Genomic DNA, 16,537 nt, shown 5'->3' with positions numbered 1-16,537 from the left:
GATTTCCTCCAGCAGGACAGCTGTGCAGTGAAGATCAGGTTGTTGGATGCACAGCAGAGGGAGAGACTGAGCAGCCAGAAACACATACAGGAAGAAGCTTGACTGCAGAGGGTCTCGCTGTCAGTGTGTGAAGACAAGAGAACAGCAGGTTAGTGGCCTTGTTCCCCACAGTGATGTCGTCCCACCCTGCAGGAATACATTTTGCACAACATCCTCATGTGTCAACATCTTTTCTATTCCTTATAAGGTCCTGGGGGAACATTTCTCCTGTGTGGCCAACATACAAGATATGATACTGAGGAGGGTGGCCTTGTCAGTGTGGCTAACAATGGCAACTGCTTTGACACAGAAACAGTACCAGTCTGGATATTCTTGTTTGTTTCTAGGTAACTTTTGAAAAAAAAAACTCATCTTGTCACTTGAAAAGAGAAAGGAAGTATAAAAGATCAGAGAGTGAGAGAGGAGCTTTATTTATTTAACATATTTATTTGAGCCTTTCTTACACAGTTGGATTAAATCCTGAGTGTCCCCTTTTGGTTAAAGCTGTTTTTAATAATAAAAAAAATAAACGTGGTAAATAACTAGTTTCAAATCTGTCAAACACAAAACAGCTATTTATCACCCCGTCTGCAGGATGGATTTTTCTCTGCTCTTAGTGTTGTTTCAGCACCTGCAAGAACAAACTAAAATATAAATGAAAATAAACTGGCATCAAATTCAAATAGGTACAATGTTTTTGAAAAACAAGAACTTATATCAGTTTAAAAACTGGAAAATCTTTGTCTTTACACTGTTTTGATTCAATATATGTCAAAAACATTAGCACATTAAATAGGTTGATATGATTGATGTTTTGCATGTCATCAACTTTTTTTGGCAGGATTAGGGTAAAGTTCTGTTTTCTATGAAAAGCCTCTACGCTAAGTTAGAAGTTCATTGAGGAACATAGTGGAGCATTTTTGCAGCGTAAGACATGAATATTTTTCTCAGGCAGAACAACACAGAGCTAAAAGAGGGGACGTTTTGGACAGATACTTCACACTTTTTTCAGAAATTTCAACTGGAGGATAATGTTGCTCCATATCTGCTGGATGTGTATGCTTGCAGATTTGAACATAACAACTTATTAGATGATGATACAGAATAGACCTGAAAAAGAAAAAGGTCAAACGTCAAAGAACTTGCAGCCGCGGAAGGTAAATGTTGTCTGTGTCTGTATGAGAGGACATAACTCTCCTGACCAGCAGGGGGCTGTAATGTGCAGACTTTTCTTTACTGTCAAAGGGAAATCAGAAGGACTTGAATGTGACAACAATAGTGGCAGAGTTGGTTTTTTTTCCATTGAGTAAACCTGATGTTTCAATCTGACAAAAATAATTCAAGCTCAGCCCCTTGCATCCCCCAAACAACCCATTCTCAAGGAAGTCAGTGCTCCCTAACAAAAAAGAAATGAAATTGCATGGCAAAGGGCAGGATTAAGAGATGAGTATCCCTTTGGGATATCATGTTTGTGCAGGCTCTAGTCTGCAGGCCTTTTTGGCACACTCCTTGACTTATTCAAGAGGTCCGGGAAGCTTGGAGGCGTAAACAGGGTGGCCGGCCAGCGGACTTGACTGACTGCAAATAAACAAACTTCCTGTGTGGTAGTAGCTGGTCAAACAGCTGCAGAGGATCAGTGGAGGGTCAATAACACGGTCTGTTTTCGTTTCGCTGGAAAAACCCAACACATATTGTTCTGCAAAAACAATAGAGCCCCAAGATTTACCTACCGGCTATTAAAAGGTTGGTGACTGACTAATGAAGCATAAAGACCACTGTCTGGCTGAAATCTTTCACCTGTAAAGATCCTTCCACTGACTGAACAACAGTCATGGACTCCATTAGTGTCTTTGTTCCAACGTATTTCTGGCTGATGACTTATGCATTATACATCATTTCTTCCTGTACATGAGTTTAAATGGTTTCCATTTACCAGTCAAGGAGACTCTCAGACTCCCAAGAGTTTCAGTTTTTGCTGAAAACCAGGTCCTCTAAACCCCTACTGTCCTTCACCCTCACCCCTCTGTCATTAGGATACTTTTTTTCTGGTTCCTTCTTGCCATCACTCTCTCTGGTTTACTCTTTGTGCTTATTTCTTTAATATATTTTTGTATAAGTATACCTGAAGATGAAAATGTGTTCAATTTAGTCTGTTTGAGTTCTTTGGAGTCTAGCTTTAGTCACCACCCTGACTCATGTTCATGTTATATACGTTTAGGTGAGAGTTTTTTTCATCCTTGGACAGAACCAGACTAGTTGTTCCCTGCCTTAATTTGTGGCATACTGCTATCAATATTCTCATCTAACTCGAAGCCAGTAAAGCTAGTGACATCACTTCCCAAAATGTTGCATTATGGCTCTATAAACCTCAAAGATTTAAGTAGATAAAGCAGTTCAGTTTTGATGTTGTAAATAGAATTGAAAGAAAACATGGTCCACTTGTAGCTTCTACTTGCATCACATGGACTCAAAGAGTAGGTGGAGTTAGCACAGTTGTCATGGAGATGGATCTGCTGGTGAAGACGGTGTTGCTAAAGGGTTCGGAAACAGAAAGCTGGATTGAATATTATTCTCTCTTTCTATTTTCTCAACAAGCCCTTGAATGCAGCCTGCTTCCTTATACCCTCCCTATCCCTGCCCCTCCCCCCCCCTCACCCTCCTCTCTCCAGCATTATTATCTTCCTCCTCCAACCAACCCCCCCCCCCCCCCCCCCTGCCCAGCTCCCTCCCTTTCCTGCCGGCCTCTCAGCAGAGGATGTGTCTGGGAGAGAGGGTGTGTGTGAGGGTGAAAGAGGAAAGCCGTCAGTAGAATGGATATGTGCCCTGTCTCCTCCACCCTTTCTTCTCCTTCTTCTTCTTCTTCTCCTCCTCCACTGTGTCATCTGTGTCTGTCTTCACCGCTCTGTGGCAGCATTGCACCCTGGGTACCCTCAGTGCCAGCCCTCGGGGACAAGGAGACTCTGCAGCTGAAAACTGACCTTCAATGTCAGCGGGGAATCAGAAGAGTTTTGGGGACAAACCAGAAGGTAACAGGACACACATACTGAACACACATGCACAGACACACACTGTTTGGCTGTTGACAACAATGCTGCATGCCCACACCCACATATCTAAAAACCTATTAGAAGGAAGAGACAAAACAAAGTGCTTCATGGCTACAGTGTTACAGTATTGATTGAACTCTTGAAAACTAGTCTTTACAGGATTAAGGTGAGATTGATATATTGGTTTTGGTGTCAGCACTGGCCTTTGATTACTTATTGAACATCTGCCAGTCCGTGTCAAACATCCTCAGTGTGATGAGGACTCCTCCCTGAATACATTAAGCTGTAATCCTGCAAAAACAGAAAACACATTTGTTTTTCAAGAAATAACAGCAGTCACTGTTCATCAGGTTGTTTGAATTTTAAGTTTAGATGGCACTTTCAGAAAGTTGTGAAAGCTGTTTATCCCAGAGGTCCCTTTACATTTTGCACACTTTTTTGGTGTAGACCTTGAGGATGTAGTGCAAAGACAAAAATCTGTAGCTTGAGTTGCATACAAAGTGGGCATCAACTGATGGAAAAATAACAACCACTAAATTAACCATGTGTAAAGAAATTCTCAACTGTTGCTGCTAACATGACACTTAAAGTAAGAATCTCAAAGATTTTCAGTTTTGTGAATGTCTGAAAAGTCCTTTTCTGGATTTATCAACATCATTTTTGATTAAGTATATTGTCCACTGATGAAAGCCCTTTCATTCTCAGCATTCGACTACATTTAACAATCAGAGAGCTCACTCACCCAGTCTCTGGTTGGAGAGCATTCAGTAGATAAACAACACAAACCCCAGTCACTTACATTTTGTAGTGTTCCTATAGCTACAGCTGTCTTCTTTAATGGAAAAGCCAGCAACACACCTGCCTGTGATGCAAGAGCTGCCAGGAATAAATGAATATACAACAAATGCTGAAAGTACTTGAAAGCAACATACAGAGAGAGCAGACATCTTCAATGGTAAATGGACTTGTGCTTGTATAGCGCTTTTCTAGCCTTCTGACTACTCAAAGTGCTTTGACACCGCAGGTCACACCTACACATTCACACACTGATGGCAGAGGCTGCTATGCAAAGTGACTATCTGAAGTAACTAATCTCATTCATACATTGCTGACAAAGCAGTGGGAGGAAATTGGGGTTCAGTGTCTTGCCCAAGAACAAGTGGGACATGTTGGACATGTAGCTGCAGGAGCTGGGGATTGAACCCCCAACCTTCATGTTGAGAGACTACCGACTGTACCAACTGAGCCACAGCTGCCCATTACATACCCATATGTCAGTTTCAACAAGAGTAAGCTAACATGCTAAAACTGGATCCTAGGTTATTTGCATGGCAAGTAAGAACAATAAATTGCACTTCAGTTTATGCTATTTGTTAGTGCTAGCAGGTTTACGCTAACAAGCTAAAGCTGGAGCACAGACTGCTTTTACTGCCTGTTGGGTACAATAAATGACACAACAAGACGTTATTTGTCTGATATTTGCATTTCAAAAAATCCAAAAGGTACCAACAGCAGCAGCACAGTTCAAAGTGAAGTCCAGTGAAAGAGCTAGCTTAGTTGACACCGTACATACAGCAAGCAGCACCCCATCCCTTAAATGCAAAAGTCAAGTCAAGTAGACTATATTTAATAAGCTCATTTAACACATCTTACGTTGACCAAAGTATTACACAACCAAGAGAAACAATATAAAATTGAAATATAATCCTTACAAAAGACCAAGAGCGTCCATAAACAAAGATACTGCATAAAATGAATCTTAAGAATAAATCAACAGCAAAGATTTCAAACCAGAAACAGAATAATTAAAACAGATTAGCTGTACATTAAAAATAGGAAATAAATAAATACATAAGAAGTCAACTTGAATTGAATACCATTGTCAAAACATTAATCCTGAACCAAATTTATATAGAGTTAAATAGAATTTCATACACAAATAAAGAAATAACCTATAAAGAGCAAACTCCTTATCATTGCAAACTTCTTTAATTCTGCTGTCAAGATGAGCACTTTAACATGGGGCCTAATGAGAGATTACTCGCTTTTTGATCAAGCCTCAAGTGGCCACCAGAGGAACTGCAGTTTTTGATATTGCTGTGTTAGCTTCATTGTTAAGCAACTTTAAGTTATAAACTAATATGATTCTTCATAATGTATTAGAGATAAGTCTGTTATTATCTACGGCATGTCTTCATGGCCACAGGGTCCTCTGGATTTCATCTACCATCATGCCATCACAGCAGCATTATAACGGTCTAAACAGTTAGTAGCTGCTTTATTGTCCTCTGTGGAGTTGTGTTTATCTCCGTGCTGTTGCAGCAGCAGCTTACAGAACACTCATCACTTTCCTGAGTGCGAGCTCTATGCTTTTATTGTTTTGCAGAGTTGCTGATGATGACGTTTTAGGGCTTCAGGTTTAGGCTTGGTAGGCGATAGCAGAGTGTCCCATGACCTCCTCTGAGAGAGAGATAAAGCCTTGTTTGTGTAACTCAGACAAACATTTACACACACACACACACACAAATACATAGTTGTAAATAACTAACTCACATGAGCCTCTTAATGAAAAAACCTGAACTTTTAGTGGCACAAATGTGCCCTGATATGTGATCTAATGACTAGAATCATCTATGCTTCAAAAAACAGAAAGGCTACTTTCTGTTGGTGACCTAACACAGCACATAGCTCTCTGCCTGAGTCACTAACCACTTCATTATTCACTTAAACCCAATTAAGTTAACTCAAATGGAAGAATTCTCACGTGATGGCTGCCTGTCTATCTGACTCACACAAAATATGAGAGATAACCTGCTCATCTGTCCGACACCAGAGACTCAGTTCTCCCTGCTATAAAAATAACCTTTCCATTAAGTTGCAGAGAAATGTCTGAGTCAGAGTGCACGGCATATCCTATTCCTTAAGCATCAATAATGCTGCTGCTCAGCATGCTCAATATGGTGTTTCTTTATGGCTAAAACGGTGGGTAACTAAACAGTCAAATGGAAAATATAGAAGAGGAGGTAAGGTGGCCGTGAGAGCTCAGCATGATGCAATGTAAAAACATCTTCATTCATGCATAGCTTGTCTTTGCAGTACATCCTCTAGGTCTACATGCATAGTTTAAAAAAAATTGATGACTTTCAAAAAATATTCTGTTTTGTTGTCCATCTACTCTTGTGTTGTCGTCCTTTGGTTGTGTTGACGGTATTTACTTGTGTTGTCTAAACTTGGCAAGGTCCATATTTAACAGTTGTCTGTATTTGGTGATGTTGCTGGTTTTTGGCATCATTGTCGCCATTTATTTGTGTTGTCTGTATTTGGTCGTGCTCTGGTTTTGTTGTACTATTTGGATGAATTGTACGTTTTTTAGCTGTGTTGTTTAGTTGATATTCTGTTGTTTTGTCTGTATTTGGTTGCATTTTTGGTATTTCACTGTGTTGTCAACATGTGACTTGCTGCTCCTCCTTACCTAAACTCTATCATCCAGGTCATTCAGGACATTCCTCCCGCCCATGAAGCTCTGCCTATGAAAGGCGTCTAATCCAACCCTCACAACAGGGCCCTAAGTCTCTAACCACGCTTGTCCTCTGTGCCCCCCCCCCCCCCCCCCCAGTGGTGGAACGAACTACCAAACTCCTTTCGATCTGCAGAGTCCCTTTAAGAAAAGCTAAAGACCCAGCTCTTTCATGAACACTTACCAATTCATAATATTGATGATGACGATAATGATTTGATGATGTTGATGGTCTTGTTTGATAATGACAATGACAATATTTAGGATGGTTTTGATGCTGATCAGAACTCTCAAGAGCAGCTGTTGATGTTGTGCATTGCCAGTCAGAACCTGTGTCCAATCAGACTTAAAGCTGTTTGTTTGCACCTACTGATGTTGTTTCCTCTTCTCCAGATTCTTGCTTGGGTTGTACTTATTCTCTGATGTACGTCGCTTTGGATTAAAGCGTCCACTAAGTGAACTGTAGAATTGCAGAATGTGGTTGTTTCTGGTGTTAGTATTTGGTTGTGTTGTCAGTATTTGGTTGTGTTGTCAGTATTTGATGTGGTTGTCTGTATTTGTTCTGTAGTGGTATTTGGTTGTGTTGTTATTTATGTTTCATTGTTTTGATTGATCATATTTTTGCTGGTTGTCTGTAACTGGATGTTTACAGGTATTTGTTTGTTGAATCTAGTTGCTTTGTCTGTATTGGTCTATGAGTTTTAGTTGTGTTGTCGGTAATTGGATGTTTTTTAAGACTTTGTTTGTTTGTTTGTGTTCTTTTGTTTTGGTTCGTATTAGTTGTTGAATTTGTGTGGAGATGCTCTGATGCATTTATTTCCTTTCCCATACCAATTTCAACACCTGAATACATACAGAACAATACTAAGAACCAATGCAAAACCAGCGTGAGACTTATGCTGAATTCGAACTGCAAGCCTTCATGCTCAGTTCGGATTTATTTTGCTTAGGTCTGATTTATTGTTTTCCTTTTAAATGTGACATGTATCAAACTTCTGTGGGGATCAACATAATGAAAGTGGCCCCTTTTGGCTGCAATGTGAATGCTAACTATTAAACCCATACATAACGGTATGTGATGTGATTGCTATCCATTTTTAATTGCATGGCTCATACTGTATGGTGTATTTTTTATGTAGTTTGACATTCACAACAAAAAAACAGTAAAACAAGCCACTTTCAGTAAAATGACACCTCATGATTGCCTCAAGATCCTTCATGGTTTCTCTTTTTTCTTCCAGACAGGGTGTCAGTGGTTGAGATATGGCCAGAAGTGGCAAGGGCGGAGTGTTTGGCCCGAGGTGCTGCCTTGAAGTGGGCTTCAGGGGTTTTCTGCCGACCTGAGCATCTGGAGCGCCTGAGCCAGTACAGGAAGAGAGAGAGTCAGAGGACCACCTCCATACACACCAGACTAAAGGTGACATCAAAGACACACACAAACCCAGATATTCGTTCATGAAATTGTTGCTATAAGTCTACCATGGTACAAAAGAGTAATCACTCTGTCCCTAACCTTCCAGTCCATGGTCCAGTCGTACCTGGAGGGGGTAGGTTGGGGTCTGGAGCAGCTCAGGGAGGCCAGGACGGAGCTTAAGGAGGTGTCACACACTTTAAAGAAAGCTGGACTGGAGTCCAATGGAAACTCAGAGGGGGTGAAGTCTCTGGAGAGGCTGAGAGAAGTGTCCGTCAATCACAGTCAGCTCCTCTCTGCCGTCAGCAACCTGCCACGACTTTACTCTGGTGAGACGATGCTTTGTGAGCAGACAGGCCTGAAGGCAAATCATTCCATTCACAGAAATAAGTAAAAATGTGAGCAATCCTGCCTATGGGTACACTTGTCTCCATTTGGCATTGTTTTGCTCTTCTCTTAAACCTGGATTTATCTTTAGCAAAGAGCATCCCTCTACAAGCCATGCTAGACATGGGATGATTAAAATAGAAACTGGTCGTGAAATGCAGTTATAAATGTTCCCGCAACTTCAATGGAAGGAATGGATCCTCCTTGATTTTTTTAATAACACATTTTTGCAGATGTTTTGTTGTTTCTTTGTCGTGAAATGTATAATTGACATGCTGTTCTTTGATAAGTCGGATTTTTGTAAAAATTGTTGCAAAGGGTTGGGTCTTAAAATGCTAGATTTACACATTCGCAACTGTGCCGCCCACTTTGAGGTCTACAGCCTCTGTACATGGGGCGCGCGCATTTACCGCTAGGACACCTGCGCCCTTTGCTTTGGTTTTACTTTAGAATATATGGTGATCATTGTAATTTCTTTCAAAATGTATCTGCATGTTGACATTTTCTGTCTTATAATGGAAAAATATTCTTCATAATATTGATAATAATTCCAGGAAGTAGATTTACAGCATATTTTGGTTCGAAATCAGGGTCTTGAAGATGTGATGTTATATGTCTTTCGATACACTTTCATACTGTACTGTTGAAAACAGTGTGTTCTTCTCTGATTTTGAGAATACAAATGATTAAAGGGGTTATATTTTTATATTACAAACCTAATTCCAAAAGTTCCACTTTTACCACTTTTATGGTCAAATGAAGAACATTTTTGCTGGAAGTTCAAATATGCATCTTCAGTCTGCTACAGCCCCAGGACTCAGAAAAAGATTTATGCATTACATAGTTAGAGGATGACAGGAATCAAAACTCTCCCCTCCCTTTGCAGTGCGTAGCATGGTGTTGGAGACAGAGCGTCTGGTGGAGTCCCGGCGACTCCTGGAAGCCCACGCCCGGCTGATGGATCTGGAGCGCTGGCAGGATGACATCCTCTGGCAGCTCCATGGAGCCACAGGAAATGGGCTCAGCACAGAAGACCAGGAGCTGGTGGACAAGTATTTCTCTGGTGTCGGACAGCTGGTGGACGCTTTGGGTAAGGAGGGCCAGTCGACACAAGGGTAGTGATGTGTCTGTGATCTATAGGTTGTAAGATGTTTTGGATTCATTTACAAAGCAGATGATGGTATAATGATGTGCACGTCATCCACCCTCTTGCTGCAGGTAAGGAGCTGTGGGCGGTGGTGAGCAGTAGTCTGGCTCTGGCTAGACAAAACCCCACTCCATTTGTTTCAGCTGTGAGGATAGTGGAGCGGGAGGAGACCCTGGACCGAGCTTTACTGGAGGAGCGAGGGGGAAACAGAGGCAACACGCGTCCCCTGCCCCGTGGGAGACCTCGCTGCTGGAGAGCATGCTTCTTCCAGGTACTTGAGGAGGCGGTTTCTGCCCGCTTTCGCAGTGTTTCCTACCTGCACACTCGAGGTCCAGGTCTGGCAGGCCACCTTTCTGCCCTCCAGCACGGTATCATGGCTGACCTTACCACCGTACGCCACCTGCTGGAGCACTGCGTCCCCTCACACTATCAGCTGACGGGAGCCTACCTGAGGGCCAGCCACCGCTGTTTACACGCTCACCTGGCACAGGTCAGTCATGTGGGAAAAAACTGCTGCACCATGTCTAGCATTTGATCATTTTAAGCTGTCCTCAAGCTGTTCAATGTTGTATTTATACTTTAAAGCCAACACCAGCAACTGCAGATTTAGTATGCCTTCTAACAACTGTTTAAATCCAACGAGCAGCTCACTGTATACATCTAAGGGATTCTTGTGGCCTAGGTTAGCAGCTGGGACCTGGAGAGTGGAGAAATCTTTGCTGTGCTTAACTGGGTGCTCCACATCTTCACCAGGTGAGCTACAACACCTGCACACATTTGTCATGTTATTCTTGGTTGTTCTGCCTGTGTGTCTGCTTTGTTACAACACAACATAACTGCAGAAACCTAATCAATGAGGCCAAACAAAGCAAGTCCAAAAAGTTAAGCTAAGAAAGAGTTGAAGCAAGAAGACAAAAATGCAAAAACAAAAAAGGGAGATTAGAAAGATAGGAGATATGAGGACAGTTAAGGAAACCAGAGGGGGGGGGAAGCATGAAAAAATGCAAATATACCAACAAAAATAATTGAATAAAAGCAATAAAACAAGACTGTGTTGTTCCAAAGCTGATATGGTGTCGCTTCTGCCGCAAGGAATACAGGAACTTTGTTATATCTCCTTTCTTATCATAAAGGTTGGTTTCAGTGTTTTCAATACTCAAGTAGATTAAGACATGAAGAAGTGATGCTCCTTTGCTCTTATGAATGCTGTCACTTATGCTGCCGGGACCTTTCACTTGTTGAGAAACCTCCTTAAACAAAATAAGATTTAAAATGAGACCAACCTTTGATCGCCCATGTAGGTCACAAACATATAACTTCTGACATGACAAAACAAAAAGACACATAGTACCTGTTTAACCATGCTGATTTGGCAGTCCTGACATGATGGGTCATCCCGAGCTGGTGGGTGTGATGGAGAAAGAAGAACTGGGACCTCTGATCTCTCCTGAAGGGCTGGAGCAGCTGCAGAACAAATATGTGCAGAGTGTTCGGGTGAGTCCACCACTAAAGATACATACACCACTAAAGACAGAACATTAAAAAAACAGAGATCCTTTTTCTTTTTAGTAATGGGCTGAGTGTCAAATACAGACGTGTGGAGAAACATGATGGACGATCAATGTGTGTGTCTATATTGTTGCTATTGCAGAAGAGTGTATCAGAGTGGATGCACAAAGCGCTTCAGGTGGAGCTCCAGGACTGGCAGAGAGACCAGGAGCCCGATACAGACCATGAAGGTTTCTACCACACCAGCCTGCCCACTATCATCACACAGGTATGAATGCCATACAAATACAAAATCAGTACAACCCCATTCTAACACATAATGTCTGCAGACAGAACGTTAGCAATAAGCGACATTATAAAGAACCTTTCATTAACTTCTGACCCATCGACCTCTTTTTAAATTCAGAAAAACGCAAACAATGACTTCTGCCACAATTCACAGGGCATGAATGGCGCAGGCTCTACCTAACCAGAAACCAATGAGCCCTGCATATTGTTAATTTAAGTCAAAATTACTGCAGGTAGACTTACTTTTTACTGCAGAAAAGCCTTAGTTCCTATTTTGGCCAAAAACGTATACATCACCTCTTTCACGACTAAAGTCTGCTTGGAGAAAACAGAACATTGACATTGCGGCACTCAGGATCTCACAATCTGCCACTGCCTTCATTTATTAGTCTGTTTTAAACACAATGACGAACTGATTGGTTCACTGGATACTTTGGTGTTCTGGAAGGTAGAATTACAATGTTTGTCTGTCGAATCTTGTGGCCCTGAAGAAAGTGATGCCACAACTGTTTTTGGTTTCCAAAAAAACATCTTACTCTGTAACTAAAAAGTCCATCAATGTGGGAATCCTTTCAAATGTCTTGAACTGACTTTAAGAAAACATCTAGAATGCAGCTCTGAATGTGTTGAAGCTATTACTGACTGTTTTGCAGAAGAAATCCACTGGAGCAATTCAAATACGTTGTATTTATATTAGTATAGCCTACAAAATACATAAAACATAGTGCCAAGTTTAAACTACAAGATTTCACCTTTAAATAATTTGCGCATGCTGTATTATCATTGTATTATTTTTCTTGTCATCTCTGCTTCTTGCTGGTGATATTGATATAGGTAAGATGTCACCACTGTGTGAACATGTTGTTTTTAATTAGATCAAGTGCTTCCTACTCTTTTAAACTGAATTAACAAACATGACTGTCTTTTTAACCTGCTTGGAGCACTTTGATTTATTTCCAGCATTCCACTTTTCCAGCGTATGCCCATGTGCCGTGTTTCGACACAAAGTGATGAGTCATGTGATAGTGTGTGATTTGTGCGTATGCTTGTCTGTTTGCGGGACCGTGTTAGATGTTGGAGGAGAACGCTCGGGTGGCTCTGATGATTGGCGAGTCCTTGCGAGATCAGATCATACAGATGGGACTGTACGAGATGGAGAACCTTCTTAACAGGTGTGCGACCATGTTGCCAAGGCATTTCCATTTCACTTAGGAAAACCAGCTGAGTTTAAGTCTTCACTCTCACCTTTTCATTCACCGTTATTCCTGCCCTCCAAAGGTTTCGAGAAGCACTGGTGGAATTTGGGAAGGAGCATCGCAGGGATCCAAGCAACAGAAAAAGCAAGTTCTACCTCCACTACCTGCTGGCCTCCATCAGCAACTGCATCATCCTCAAGTGAGTTAATGGCAGACAGTTGATGACCCCACTGACAAAGCTTTAAAGCATTCGTTGTCGTCAGTGTGCACAGATTTTTCGGCAATATGACGATGTAATTAGTGTAATTTACTATTCTGGGAAAAGTATGTCATGACAACATTTTGAAAAAAAAACCGGAGCATGTCTGTCTGTATTACACATTCTGAAAAGAAGGTTTCTAATCAGCACATCTGGTCCACATCAGATGACTGATATAGCTAGTATTCTGTGTCCCTTGTGTTTGATGCAGACAGTCCACAGAGAGCCTGCGGCAGCAGCAGTCGTCCCGCATAGTGAGCCAGTTCTCTCGGACTCCTCCAAACCCTCTGGCAGCGCTTGACCGGGCGGTGAGACGAGCGTGTCGCCTGGTGATGGATCAGCTCCTGCTGGACCTTCAGCCTCTCCTCCCAGGCCTGCTGACCCGACCCTGGCTGGTCCAGGGAGAACCCGTCCCCAAACTCTGCCACGTCCTGGAGCGTCACCTAGAGCTGTACAGTCGTGTTCGACCTCCCTGCAGAGAGGTCACAGCTCTGCTCTGTTTCTTTCGCAATCTCCTGTGAAGATGGAAGTCTAGTTACACAGACATCTTACACAGATTGTATTTATTCATTGAAAACAACTTTATGATTTAAGTTTGGCATGTTCCTGCATTCATAGCTATCCTCTAAGGATTATGGATGGAAGGGAAGTGTATGTATAATTTCATATTTAAGTTGTATAAGAATAGGAAAAAAAATAGGTGAAGCATCTAAATACTTGTCATCATATTTCGTATTGATTAATTGCATATTACATTCTGTATCGTTTGTGTGTCAACCTGCCCAGGGACTACACATGGAATCTAGCTAATCAGCTAAATCTGGTGCAATGCATCTCCTCTAATTTATTGAGATTACTGTATGTTGAACATGGTCCCTGACAAACTAAACAATAAACTGTCTGCAAACAGTAAATCTAGGCAGATGTATAGAACCATACATTTGTAGAAATTTCCATTCAGTACTCTGTTCATTTTAGTCTGTATTCAGCAAACCTGCTGAATCCTATGTGTGTGTTTGTGTGTATGTGTGTGTACAGCGTCTGCAGGAGGAGGCCCAGTGGCTGATGGTGGTGGAGTATGTCAGGGCTCTGATGCAGAAGAGGCTGGTGTGTCGGGGCGCAGACGAGAGGAAGCAGCTCGCTCAGCAGATGGTTCAAGACGAGCAGCTGTTCAGAGAGATGTTTCACGGCCTGGTGAGGAGGAACTGACTCTGAATGTCTTGGTTTCGACAAAATCTTTTGTCTTTTCAGTTTTCATAAAAAGTTCATAATAAATGGCTTTTCATTTATACTATTCTGGGGCGTCTTATCGTTATTAGCATCCAAATGTTATAGATATTTAGAAACTTAAGCCGCAACAGGTTTGTCAGAGTTACTGATATCTATATCAGCATTCATGTCACTCAAACTGAGTTGCTTACCTGTCTTCAGGATGGTGAAGGGTCAGTGCCTGAAGTGAATCCTCTGGCCTTACTCCCCATCCTGGCTGATTTCATCCGACTGAAAGACCCTGGAATGCTAACCCTGGAAGTTACCGGACTTGCAGCCAAATACCCTGACATCGGGTAATCTGACCTCACCTGCTTTTCTAACCCTCCCTGCTAAAAGTCATGTTAATAACCATATGGTATCCATTAATATCGAGTTAGACCCTCATAACAAAGTTATTTAACAATTAGGAGATTGTTAAGTAAAAGTGTATTTTAAATGTACCACTTACATTGTTAACATAAAGATTTTAGTGTTAAACTTTTGATTCTGTCTTTTTTCCGACCAGGCCAGTGATAACTTCACTTATTGTTTTTCTGCTCCCTTAGTGAAGAGCATGTTTCTGTGCTGATGGACATTCGAAGTGACGTTTCCAGGGACATCAGAGGGTCTGTGCTGGACTTGTTGGAGCAGAGTGCCCCCCCTCTCCCTGCAGGGTACCGGCCCATCTTCACTGACATCCTGGTGCGCCCCTCGTCCCTGGTCTTCTGCCTGCCCACTGCCAAGTGTGCATGAAACTGTGAAACCTGAATTTGACTTTAAAATCTGGTCTGAACGATAATCAAGCCGAGAGCTTGCAGCACATCATAACTCAACGATCTGAAGGACCAGTAAGAAACACGATGAGGAGTTTCAAGCTTTGTTTAAAGGAACCTTTGTGTGATTATGTTCACATGCATGTTGTTCATCAATGGACCATCATTTGTTACACACTGAGATCTGCCTTGTGCCACCATCACTGTGTTCTTGTGTTTCACCACAGAAGTCTCTTCAAGCTTTGTCTTGGCTGCATCCTTATTCTTTGGGGGAAATGTGGAGGTTCAACAAAGTTTTCTGTGAGGATAAATTACTGTTTTTGACAATGGATTCTGGTGGCTTTGAAGAGTATGATGAAATATGATTTTCTGGTAAATAGAAGTACCTTGCTCTTTAACACCAAGGTCTATCATTATGAATTCATTCTCTTGTGTTTCAGACACTAAACAAACTGCCAGCTGAAGCAATCTCATGGATCAATTACAAAAACATTTTGTTCTTGTTAGTCGTTTAGATCCCTTATTAGATTTTAAATAATAGGGCCCCATTTAAAAACCGTGGCATTCTTCTTTGATGATATCTACGGAGCCCCTGAAGAAATAATATCATCTGCGCACAAGTTTTTTTTTACTTTTTGGGACTACAGGGGCTCCGTAGATATCTGTTGTGTGAGTAGGAAAGTCTGACATTTTTTTACAGTTTACCTGGGAGTCAGGCTGGTGACTTTCTGGTGCAGGTCTAACTGTAGTATCTGATGTGTCTTTAACAATCAGAAATCCTGTAACATGGCGTCAGTAAACTGCACTCAGTGCTCTAAGAGGACCCACTTGGTCATTGCGTAATGATAACAAACGATGTAACTCTATAGGATTTATTTGCTGTTTACAGGTTACAGATTTAATTGATAGTATTTTCTACTGAACAAAAGCTTGAACACCTCCAATAAAATTCATTTTACCGTCATTGCATTTTGGAGGCAGACAGAAAAACTCCACTCACAAAATAAACAGTATCCAAATATTCAAGGTTTACTCAACTTAATGTATTGAACTGCAACACCGCTTATATTTCCTGCTGAAAACAAACATTTGTAGTTTACACTAGCAAATGAATTTGTGCAAATGATATCATGTTCATTTCATTCCAAGGAAGGATTTGAAATTAAGTCAAAATAAAGGCTTCTTTGGATATATTCTACGAATTAAATAGGACAAATGGTCACCATATGAGAAACTTATCTGAATGGTTGTTTTTGCAGGATGTAAGAAATTAACAGAGATACACTGTTTCAGTTACAACACGAGAGTAATGAAAGAACAATTGATGTTCTGTCACATCTGGACATTAAAATGATCGTTGCTTTACTGCCAAGGCTCCTGGACTGGGATCTATCTACCTGAAGAACTTGGGCAGCATATTTATAAAATGACGTTTTTTTCTTTTATTAACTTGTCTTTGTATGTCTCATCTCCCTTTGTTGTTGATATTGAGTATTATATTTGGAATCTTTATGTATATTTATTGTATTTATATTATTTTTCTTTAATTTCCGTTAGAATTGTGTTTTTTTCTGGTCTTCAGTCTGAGAATATTTTACAACATCTGGTCCAATAACGCACATTGTATACTGTGAGCATAAATGTCTAAATAAATGCTTTGTAAAAATACACAGCTTTCACTGATTGTTCATTGACAGAGGAAGAGAAAGGCGA

At 41.2% G+C, this 16,537-nt stretch overlaps 1 protein-coding gene across 2 annotated transcripts; it reads left to right on the top strand.

The window, feature by feature from the left end:
- The first annotated feature begins 2,777 nt into the window (after positions 1-2,777).
- On the top strand, positions 2,778-16,490 carry exoc3l1 (exocyst complex component 3-like 1). 2 transcript variants are annotated; one of them, XM_065956908.1, is made up of 14 exons: positions 2,778-3,065; positions 7,849-8,020; positions 8,124-8,343; positions 9,288-9,491; positions 9,620-10,038; positions 10,231-10,301; positions 10,925-11,042; positions 11,200-11,325; positions 12,417-12,517; positions 12,624-12,740; positions 13,012-13,282; positions 13,839-13,994; positions 14,232-14,365; positions 14,618-16,490. In XM_065956908.1, exons 3-14 carry the CDS (start codon positions 8,127-8,129, stop codon positions 14,802-14,804), a joined length of 2,121 nt encoding a protein of 706 aa, XP_065812980.1. In that variant the 5' UTR covers positions 2,778-3,065; positions 7,849-8,020; positions 8,124-8,126; the 3' UTR covers positions 14,805-16,490. The 2 variants fall into 2 exon arrangements, with proteins under 2 accessions (XP_065812980.1, XP_020508430.2); XM_020652774.3 differs by having other exon boundaries at positions 7,845-8,020.
- Positions 16,491-16,537: the final 47 nt, after the last annotated feature.

Source organism: Labrus bergylta, chromosome 7, assembly GCF_963930695.1.
Source record: "Labrus bergylta chromosome 7, fLabBer1.1, whole genome shotgun sequence".
NCBI classification, from domain to species: Eukaryota; Metazoa; Chordata; class Actinopteri; order Labriformes; family Labridae; genus Labrus; species Labrus bergylta.
This window is presented reverse-complemented; position numbering and strand designations above follow the sequence as displayed.

What these genes read in the sequence shown, in the direction of transcription:
- exoc3l1 (XM_020652774.3), top strand. Translation starts at nt 3,023, where the DNA reads ATGTCAGCGGGGAATCAGAAGAGTTTTGGGGACAAACCAGAAG. An exon ending in ACAGCTGGTGGACGCTTTGG is followed by an intron (nt 9,492 to 9,619) that starts GTAAGGAGGGCC and finishes CTCTTGCTGCAG; the next exon opens with GTAAGGAGCTGTGGGCGGTG. An exon ending in GTGCTCCACATCTTCACCAG is followed by an intron (nt 10,302 to 10,924) that starts GTGAGCTACAAC and finishes CTGATTTGGCAG; the next exon opens with TCCTGACATGATGGGTCATC.